This window comes from Lichenostomus cassidix, chromosome 5 (assembly GCF_008360975.1).
Source record: "Lichenostomus cassidix isolate B80296 chromosome 5, HeHo_3.0, whole genome shotgun sequence".
NCBI classification, from domain to species: domain Eukaryota; kingdom Metazoa; phylum Chordata; class Aves; order Passeriformes; family Meliphagidae; genus Lichenostomus; species Lichenostomus cassidix.
The window spans coordinates 39,388,501-39,399,284 of NC_139486.1; the positions used below are offsets into that span (position 1 = coordinate 39,388,501).

Genomic DNA, 10,784 nt, shown 5'->3' on the forward strand with positions numbered 1-10,784 from the left:
AAGGCAGAATCTTGCTAAAATCGATTTCACAACTGAAACAATGTTTTCCTCTCTCAAATTCCAGAAACAAAAGGCTGATGTCTATTTGCATAGATATTCAAAAGGCATCAGAATTGTAAAGTCAACAGTATTTCCTAAAATTCAGAAAAAGTACCTTATAAACAATTGCCCTCTTTCTCCCTCTCAAAAAATTATTGCCTCTGTTAATGTGGATTCAATTGCTGCCACTATTTTAAGCACCTTTCTGCTACTCAAAGAAGATCATATCAACAGTTTACTACAGTGTAGCAGCTAACAGAGCTTCTGCACTATTTGTTCATTTGATTTACTACTTAAAAAAAGCAATTGTGAAGAGCCATCCCAGTGTGTGCCAGGCCTTAATACAAAGTGTATGCAAGCACACAGTCAGGGAAGTCTTAGCCACAAGTTTCCAGCTCTTCCTAACAAGGTATTTCCCACAAGCCCCATCCCTCAACATCAACTCCTATTCCAAACTAGGCAGGCCAGGGTCTAGCTCCTCATTAATCCCCATTGCCCATAACAAGCAAAGACAGTACTCAGATCTTCCAGGACAGGATCTAGCTTTCGTTAATCTTCAAGGCAGACAGTGACAACAGACCTTTTATGGAAAGATACAGGCCTTGGCTAATCACTCCCCAAAGCAGGAAGGGAGGTTAAAATCCTCATCCCAGAAGACAGCAGCTCTTTTGGAGGTTAAATTTGTCTTTCTGATGCCACTGCCACCCACTACATACTGTCCCTGCAAGACAACTGCCTTCCCTCCTCCATTCTGGGTCCCTAGACTCTCAAATTTTTTGTAAAATGCAGTTCATCAAAAGACAACATCCACAAACGGATCACCTTTCACTTGGAACGCCACTCGTCCCCAGAGATGCAGAGACAGACAGACAGATGGACGTAACAGAGACTGTAAACCCTGGCTTTCAATTCTGCTCAGCAAATGCCCACACTGGGCTGGTGAGCCAGTGTGCTCTGCTGGACAAATATAGAAAGCAGAAAGTGAACAACCCCTTCAGCAGAAGAGATTCTGCTCAGCTCCGTGAGAGGGAGGAGCAAGGAGCTGAACCAGCCGAACTGCTTTACCCATAGATGGTCTCTGAAAGAGCCCATTGCTAAGACAAGTTCCTTTACACACACACCCTCATTCAGTGTCACACTGTGCAAGGAAAGAAAAGAAGTGTACAGACCTAAAGGAGTAACTGTTTCGAAATGAGTCCGAAGTCCATTTTGCTTGAGCCCACCTTAATAATGCACAAACGCCTAACTTTGTTCACCAACAGAATCTGGGCAGCAACTCAGAAATAAGACAAAAATCTTCCTCCCAGGGAATCCCCACCTTCACCAGCATTTCAATAACTACCAAACTAGTGAAGTCTTCCTTGTTGCCTTTGGACACACACATTCACATATTAAGTTCTTGGTTTGACCTTCTCCCCTCTCCAGCCCAAATTGAATTACAGCAATCTTTTTAAACCCTTCTCCCTTTTAAAGTATTGTCCTAAACCAGGAAGCATGACCTTTCTCATTGGTTGATACTAATTACTATGGTGACCTGCCATATCATGTCTGCTTTCCCTGTAGTCCTTTTTCCCAGTGTTTAAACACAAACTAAACCTTATCCTATGCATTCTCCTTAAAAGCATAAGAAACGCACTTCTATGCAGCATCCTCTTCTGTCCCTACCTACCTCACCCCTTTCACATTCTGGCATGGAAAGAGCAGAGTAAGTGTAACTGAAGACCAAAATTCCTAGGTACTCATAGAAAAAAATTTTAAAGAAGTGGCACAGTCTATGATTTTTTTTAGTACACAATTACAAGAGTTTGCAAACTCAAAAGCAGCTTCATTTATATTAAAAAGCATAATTTTTCATGAGAGATTTATTACTGCACGCTGCTGCCTATTTCTTCTACTTGGTATATCCCATGTGGTGATACAAAACTACCTTACAGGAGTTACCAGAAAAGTTCTCTCATGCAAGTAAGTGGAATCTGCAACTTCCAGCTATATCAGGAGTGAAGTAGCCAATTCAGAACTCAGAGAAGAACACTAGTTAGGCAGTTCTGTTAATCTCATGTGCAAATAGATACAAAAGTGCTGGCATTTAAACAAAAAATCTTGATTTTTTTCAAATTTCTCATTACTGAGATAATGGTTTAGGCTCCCTGCAAATTCAGGAAGATACCAGCATACTCAGAATTAGCTCTACACCTAAGCCTAGCCTAAATTGTTTTCCTCACAAAAGAGGATCAAGAATAAGTGTTCTAGTCCTGCTACCCAAGAAATGCCTATTAAACTTAGTCTTGAATTAAATGAAAAAATAATTTTAAACCCAAAGAAATTCCGAAGCAAATTCAGCATCAGACAATTAGTGTCATAACAGTTTCCACACTGTGAAATACAGACAGTACCACCTACAGCCAGTCTCTGATAGTGATCAAATTCTGGCACTGAATAACCTAAAGAGTAATATGGGTGGTTTTACTCCATAAATATCAGAATACTCTCACTTAACTTTTCCTAAGTCTCCAGTGCATATAATCACCGATTTCTGAGCAGTCAAAACTGCTTTAGAGAAGTACATATACAACCCTTTTTTTTCCCTCTCAAATAAGACTTTGCATATTGGTACTTTTATATGTATCACTTCTAATGCCACTTAGGACTATGCAAGGAATTTTTACTGTTTAACTCATTGCGCTCTATTGTGCTACACATTGTACTGTCATTGAACAATCACATGCAAGAAAAAAAAAACCTCAGAAGAAATAAAATTCTTCACTAAGTTGACCTGCCATCGAGGTATTTTTTAATTCAGAATTTTTGATGGAGAATAGAAAATTTTGGAAGACAAATAACAAGGAAATACAGGTGAGTTGGCAAAGATATTTTAAGACTGTAGTCTGCTTTGGAACATAAAACTATAAATAAGAGAAGAATTGCTTTTACATTGTATTGTGCCTACATAAAAGGCAAAAGCTAGATGTGACATGCAAAATACATGCTCTTCTCGAAAGACCAATATTGCATTGTCTTGTGAAGAAACATTTATCAAAGCTCTATCTTGTAAGATTTTGCAGAGATAATAAGATGCCTGGTGTCCATCCTGCAAATCTCTACATATATCAAGAAAGATGCTATCATTTCTGTACGTAGACTCGGACTGTGTCTGCTAAATGCTTGATCTGAATTACAAACTCCTCTGCTTTGGAAAAAGCAGACATGAATATTCCTTTTTGAACAGAGTCTAGAAGATTTGTGGATTGCATGCCTATGTTGGAATATCTTTTGAACTGCATATTTTGGGACAAAAATAGCAGAGAATATGCATGGGTTCAGTGAAAGCCTGAATTTTAAGTGATAAGATGTTTGAAGAACAACAGTTTGACTTTGACATGTCAAATAGTGAAATCTAATGGATAACAACTACTTTGTTTTTGTGAAAGGTGCAGTACAAAACAGCCTGCAGATAGAAGTGAAAACTACCCAAAAGAACAGTTTTGATGGTAGTGAAAAAAAGAAGCTAAGGTCCTGAAAAACTCAAATTAATTTAAAGTAAAAACAATGTAAGACCTGGGTTCTTATATGAATTGGGAAAGCATTCAGTTCTAAGAGAATACAGAGCATTGAAAGAAATGTTCTGCAAAGGAGAGCCTGGTAGATACACCAGCATGACACCACATACTCAAAAACCACCCATCCTCTTATCCACATGCTCATCCAAGATCTCCTTGAGGTGTGCTGCTGAAAAGGACAAAGAACCCAAAGTGTCTGCTCATCTGCATGCATTTCATCAATAATCAAGCTAGTTATTCCACGCACTATCACAAGTAATTCTGTCAAACCAATGTAAAAATCTCAGAGCAGTACAGTTTTAAACCCAGTTTACATAATCTTAAATCTACCTGGGACTTCACCACTGCAAGCCAAGCCATCAGATTAATTGCAAATCTACTCTAAATCAGTGGACTCGTTATCAAAACTTGCAGTTTGTCAGTTTGCCACTAACATTCTGCCTCTAACAGAGGAGCCAGTAAGCCAAACACAAAACAAAAAACCCCCCAAAAAAACCCAAAAAACCCAACCCCAGACCATGATATACTGAGTATACTGAAGATATACGGGTAACAGGCATACATGGGACAGACAAGATTGCTTATGGACAAGGATTCCTCTTCTGGCATAAGGCTTTCACTGACATTTACCTGTGCCATAAACTGCATCATCTAAACTGAAATTCTTCACTAAGAGTTGGAAATTACTGGAGACTTTTGTTCAGCTATCTAGTTGCTCACTGTTCATCCTGAATGCAGCTAGCAATGACGCACTTTCTTTAGCACAGAGTTAAGAGAGTTGGACGTTCAAAGCTACTCAAGATGTCAAAGATGACTTCGTTTCCCTGGGAGGATGACTGTGCTGCACTATATTGCTGTCACACAAATAAACCTGCTCTGTCCATCACAGCTCAGACTCGTGAGCTACTCCTCCCTACAGCAAAGCACTTACAGATTAAGTGGCACTGCAGCTTGGACCCAACATGTATTTTAGTTCTATGTGCTCCAGTCTCACATCAGGCACAAACAAGATGATGTTCAGTTGATGTTTGGAAAATCTCCTCTTGAAATGTTAGTGCTAAAGCTCTCTCTTTTCACTGTTATGTCCCAAGCACAAAGTGTCTTGGCACCCTTCTAAAACACGTATAGACAGCAATAGCAGAAAATGTGGTATCTTACATTCTTATATTTATTTGTATAACACGAGTATTTCTGATGACTGGAGGAAGGGCAACAAAACTACTGGTTACTTTTTCCAATCAAGATAATCTCTCTTGCCTGAAGAAATCTTGTAACAGGATCACCACTCAAGATCCTGTGCTTTGATACTTTGAGAAATACCCATTAGAGGCCATAGATAACTTCTCAACTTACAATTCCCATTCTAATAAAACCTGAAATATTTTAGCCTTCTTTTAGTTATACTGTTTTTTTCTCCTGCCAAATACCTGATCAATGGATAAAAATTATACCTTCTTGCCTGAAGGCAGTTACCAAGGTGGTGAATAACTCTGCATATAGTCTTGAAGCACAGGCAATACTGAACATGCTCAGATTGAAATAAAACATTTCAGACATTCAGGGCAAGACCAAAAAATAAGAAAGCAGAAATATAGATCTGAGTCTATTTGACTATTCCTGCTGTTTCAGTAACCAAACTCACATTATGATTTGGAACACTGGACATGTTGCTTAAGAACAGTCTCCAGTTCAACAGCCAGAACAGTGGGTTCTTAGGTCTCAGTGTTAAACAGTAATAACCAGGAAATCTCAAAAACAATGGGAATTTGTATAACTTCCCACCTACTCTAAAATAGGCACTAAAGGAAAAATGAGAGTGGGCATTCTGAAGAGATTTGTGGCAGATGACTCAGTAACTGATAATCAATAATGACATTTCAGAAAAATATGCAGGAAATAGTCAAGGAGCAACCTGTTCACAAGAAAGTTTCCCAAAAGATTCAATTAGATACTGGATTACAGGCAGAATCTTACTTAACTCAATGTGAATCTAAATATTTAAGAATCACATAAACATCTACCTTTTACGAAACTCAACCAATTCAGGATATTTTTAGATGTTTTGGATGAAAATTTACACAATATTATAGGTATTTCTCCTATTTCAAAGCATCACATCATGTTTCAACCAATAATTCTTCAATGGATATCCAGGTTACTTGCAAGTTATGGGTTTATTATTAATGAGATAGATAACTATTGTATATCTATGATCCTGCCACATTTCTTGCTTTGCCCTTTAGAGAAGTAGAGCATGTTTTCAGAATCCTTGCTTGTAGCAGCAGAACTAAAAGAACATTCCTCCTACCATGCAAAGATAATCTTAAATGTGCATCAAGTTTTGGAGGCCTAACAGAAACACAGATACAGTAAGAAGTACACAGTACTACCATGGATTTCTTTATCCCATCTCCAATTGTGAAAGGTGGGTAAGTTCTTCTTACTTTGTAGGTCATTTACTTTCAAAACAAAACTACCTAACATGCAAGTCTTCAAGTTTTAGTGTTCATGACTTTTGAACAGTCACTCTTCTATCATCTGCCCTCTTACAGACGCTGTGTTCCTGCCTTCTTTTGCATGTAAACAGAATGTCCCAGGCCTGCATCAATTACTTTGTTACCTATAAAAAAATAGATACAAAAGGGGAAACATGTAACCCAGCAGATAGGATCGGGCATCCATTTTTCCCCAATGTAACATTAGAAACTTTGACAGGGAAAGGGAAAAGAGAAAAAACACAGCCATGCAAGAATGATCATTCAAAAAGGGTGAACACACTTCTCAGAACAGCATACACTTTCCCAAAATAAATATCAGCAATAATTTTGAATGTGAACGGAGCCTGAAAGAGAATGATAAACACCTTAAGAAAAAATAATTCTTGACATCACCATATTTTAAAATCCCTATTTAGGAATTTTAGTGGTATACACATTTGCACCCATGCCCCTGAGAAGGTGTAAGAATTGTACTCCTGTCCTGGGGGCTCTTCATCAGCAGGAATGCAACTGAACATATTAAGCTGCCAGATGCAAGCTGTACACGCCCCAACATTTCTTAGCTCAGTCTAAAGACATATGTACTAATTTTAAACATCTACCACAGCAGCAGTATTTCCAACAATGCTGCTTCTTCAAGACTTGGATCCAGACACACTAGGAAGATACAGTATTTCATACTATGCAGAGATCCGAAGAACACAGCCAAAGGGAATGGAAAAAAGAATAAAAATGTGATGGGTTTATTATGGCTATGCAATGCCAAGTCAGTGCAGTAAAATCTATCTGACCTAACCTACAGAAAAACAAGAGAGGAGACAGCAAAAGACAGTAGGAGAGAGTTCAGCAATTTTTGTGATCACTGGTACAAAGAGTAAGACTGGAAGGACAGACACACACAAAAAAATAAAAACACAAATTCAAGATAGTCAGAAAACCCAAGCTCTTGTAAGCCAGAAGTCAAGAGTGCTCCACGATATAAATTCCCACCAAATACTTTTCTAAATCACGCGAACTGGTGAAACACACCCAATGACCACACACTCAAGCAGTACATAAAAGAAAGCTGCAATGCTTGAAAAATGTTCCCCGACAACTTCTGGCACAAGACAATGCCTGTGCCTTAAAGGTGAAAATGTCTGGGTCACAATTCTTCAGGAATTCAAAGGAGTGAAGGTTCCACACTTTATTCTAAGATTGCCCCTTAACTTCCTACTTGTAACAGTCCGATTAAAAAAGTGTGCTATTATCAACCTTCGCTGCTTCTTCACGTATTTATCACCCATTTTATGCTCCGTCTCTCCTGGATATTATATTCCTCTTCCTACTTCATTCCAGTAGCGTCCGTCACACCTTCCTATATTGAGACTGCAAATCCTCGCACTGTGCTGAACTCCAATTTCCCTGCTCGTGCTTCTCGTATGCCTGACTCGCCTCCACCCCCTGGTGCAGCAGCACACATTTCACCGCTCCGGCGGACAGACCCCCACCGTGCCGACGATAACAGCAACCGCACCCCGCGTTCCTCGAAGTGCCCGGGGCGCCCAGGCGGGCAGGCTGACGGCGGCCGAGCCCGGGGCAGCCGCTCCCCCGCCCCGGGGTCCGCCCGGCCTCGCCGCAGCCCCCCCGCGCCCAATGGCGCCGCCGCCGCGGGCCGAGCTCGCACCCGCAGCGCCCCCGCCGCCGCCCGCGGCGCTGTCAGCGCTCGGATCAGATACGACACCCGCCAGCCTCCGGCTCCGGAGGGGCTCCCGGCGGGGCGGCACCGCCCCGGGATGGCGCTCACGGGGCCGCGGCGGCGGCTCCCCCGGCGGGGCAGGAGCGGGGCGGCCGGCTCGGCCCGGCAGGAGCGGCCTGGCGGCGGGAGCCACCGGGAACGGGAGAGAAGGGGCAAGGAGCCGTTACCTGCGCGAGACGGATCGCGCTTCCCGCCGGCTCGGCCCGGCCCGGCTCGGCTCGGCCCCGCGCTGCGCCGTTCCTGCCGTGCCGTGCCCTGCCGTCCCTGCCGTGCCGTGCGCGGCCCGAGCTCCTCCCGGCGGTGCCGCCCTCACCTGCCCCGGGATCCGCCCGCGCCCCGCTCCGCTCCCTGCGCCGCCTCGGGCCGGCTCTGCAAGATGGCGGCGCTTCCGGGAGAGACCACGGCGGGCGCGGGGTGGGGGGGCCGGGGCGGTGCGTCCTCTCCCCCCGCGCCGCCGGCCCCGCCGCGCCCCGCCCGGCCCCGCCCCGCTCCGGCCCCGCCGGGCGCCTCCCGCCCGCAGCCCGGCCCCGCCGCCAGCGCCCCCTCTGCTGACGCTCCGCGCGCGCGCCCGCCGCGCTCCCCCGCCCGTCGGCCCGGCCCGGCCCGGCGCAGGGCGGCCCCGCCGCGCATGGGGCTGGTGGAGGCGCTGGGCGCCGGCGCGGCGCGGCTGCTCTTCTACCCGTCGCTGCTGTACACGGTGGTGCGGGCGCGGCTGCCCGGGTCCCGCCGGCCCTGGTTCCACCGCATCGACGAGGTCGTGCTGCTCGGGGCGCTGCCGCTGCGGGGGCGCATCCGCAGGGTAAGGCGGGCGCGGCGGGGCGGGCCGGGCCGGGAGAGCAGGAGGTTCCTGACGGTGCCTGTGCCCGCAGCTGGTGGCGGAGGAGAACGTGCGCGGCGTGGTCACCCTCACCGAGGACTACGAGACCCGGTTCCTCTGTTTCTCCCCCCAGGTGAGCCCCGCGATTGCAGGTGCCCCCCGGACGGGTCTCTCGCCGCTCTGGTTGTCCCGGCTCAGGTGAGGCTTTAGCCGCCTCCTCCTGTCATCCCGGCAGCGACTGCCAAGTCCTGTAGCAGCAAAGACGGGAATACCCTTACCTAAGCCGACTTTAAAAACTATGCGACAAATTAGTAAAACGTGAGCATGCGAGTGAACTGTTCCAGCTGCAGTGGGAGGGACGGGGAGCACGGAATCCATGTACATCACTATACAGGAATGCTTTTTGAGTTGGGAAGAGATCCCAATTTCCCTCTTTTCCTTCAGCTGAACCACATTTTTCAGTTCCCTTTAACTACTATTTTCTGGTGACCAGCACTGAAGTTTTCATACATCCCATTTAAAGGACTGACACTCAAAGTCTGTTTACAGCCTCTCTGAATTTCTCTACTGTGTCAACAGGTTCTGAATTTCTTTCAGTAAAAAAAACACCCTGAAAGTACACTGACCAAATCTGCTATGTCTGTTACAGGAATGGGAGGCAATGGGAGTGGAGCAACTGCGTCTCAGCACTGTGGATCTAACTGGAGTCCCCAGCTTGGAAAACCTGCAGAAGGGTGTCCAGTTCATCCTCAGACACAGAGCCTGTGGTAACAGTGTCTATGTGCACTGCAAGGCAGGACGCTCCCGCAGTGCCACCATGGTGGCAGCGTATTTAATTCAGGTCAGAAGGAGTCTCTGCTAAATGGGGTTTATTTTCATTATAAAATGGAAATAAAACGCAGACAACCTTTATAGTTAACTCTCACTCAAGAAACCTGAGGATGTACAGGTTAATATTCCATGATTTTACAAAGTTAGGACACCCATTTTAAGAGAGGCCTCAAACTTATCTAGCTGTTTTGAATGCAAATGCAAGTTTTGAATGATTCTCCTTTTCTTAATTCTTTCTATGAAGGAACAAATTGAGCTGGGAATAGCAAGTCGCTCATGAGAGTGGGTTCACCGAGCAGATACACATCCATTTTTGTTGATATTATTTTCTTCTTGGTTCACAGAAATGGTGAGCCTTCCTATGCTTTTCCATAAATACAATTCAGGATGAAGAGAACTGACTTCAGTTTTCTGAGTTCCTCTACCAACTCAACTGAGGAAGCCAGCACTAAAAAAAAATCCCACCTGTGGATTCTCCCACTGGTGTTATTAAGCGCTCCCTGAAAAATTTTCCATTAGTGCTGAAGTGAAAATTTTCTCTCTTAAGTGCTGAAATGCGACAGGAGTACCAGTGAACTTTTAAAAAGAAATTTTAAAAAGCAAGCTGCACTTTTGCTCTGGTCTAGTGGGGCTAGGACAGAAACTTATTCACAACATGAAGGAAGAATGAGTGAGACAGAAAGTGGAAGGCCCAGGCAGCAATCATTCCTCTTTAACTGAGGGACTCATTTCATGAATGACTGTGTGGCTTACACGCCTCTCTGAGAGGAACATCAAATAAACCTAAGGAGCAAAGCAGCAGCAAGCTTTCTAACACCTCTAATATTGCTTGTAGCCTCCAGAGGGTTCCATTTAACTGTTGCAAAGGTGGAATGGATTTTTACTTGCTGGATTTCTACTTTTTCAGCTGCATCACTGGAGCCCTCAGAAAGCAATAGAGGCCATTGCCAAGATTCGTCCCCACATCCTTGTTCGACACAAGCAAGTCCAGGTCCTGGAGAAGTTTCACAGGAACATGATCACTGGGAGAACTGCATAATGTAGTAAGAACTATCAAAATCCCCATCTTGGCTGCTATAAAAAAAAGTTTTTATGATCTAATGAAAGCTTATGCGTTTTTCTTCTTGACCATCAATAAAGAAGTTTCTACATAAATTACAGTCAAGGGGAAATAGGGCTGTTTCATTAAAGCTTTCTTTCCTTATGGCTAATATCTTAGATCTATTGGAGCCCCACAGTTCTTTTCCACACTTCAGTGCTGAGCGGAACTGCAATCCACAGGAAGTTAAAAAATATTTGTATTT

General features: G+C 44.4%; 2 protein-coding genes across 9 annotated transcripts in view; one reads left to right on the forward strand and one right to left on the reverse strand.

The window, feature by feature from the left end:
- CELF1 (CUGBP Elav-like family member 1) overlaps nt 1-8,227 on the reverse strand; it is a 61,635-nt gene extending 53,408 nt beyond the window's left edge. For 2 of the 6 annotated variants that reach the window (XM_085062570.1, XM_085062573.1), the window contains exon 1: nt 8,146-8,227. The gene's annotated coding sequence lies outside the window, so the exon portion shown is untranslated. The other 4 variants (XM_085062568.1, XM_085062574.1, XM_085062575.1 and 1 more) reach the window with 4 other exon arrangements.
- PTPMT1 (protein tyrosine phosphatase mitochondrial 1) lies at nt 7,809-10,586 on the forward strand. Of its 3 annotated transcripts, none has more exons than XM_085062583.1 (4): nt 8,336-8,586; nt 8,702-8,782; nt 9,299-9,490; nt 10,388-10,586. In XM_085062583.1, exons 1-4 carry the CDS (start codon nt 8,461-8,463, stop codon nt 10,517-10,519), a joined length of 531 nt encoding a protein of 176 aa, XP_084918709.1. In that variant the 5' UTR covers nt 8,336-8,460; the 3' UTR covers nt 10,520-10,586. The 3 variants fall into 3 exon arrangements, 2 of the variants coding, with proteins under 2 accessions (XP_084918709.1, XP_084918708.1); XM_085062582.1 differs by having other exon boundaries at nt 8,338-8,631; XR_014852673.1 differs by lacking the exons at nt 8,702-8,782; nt 10,388-10,586 and adding an exon at nt 8,783-8,967 and having other exon boundaries at nt 7,809-8,631; nt 9,299-9,426.
- Nucleotides 10,587-10,784: the final 198 nt, after the last annotated feature.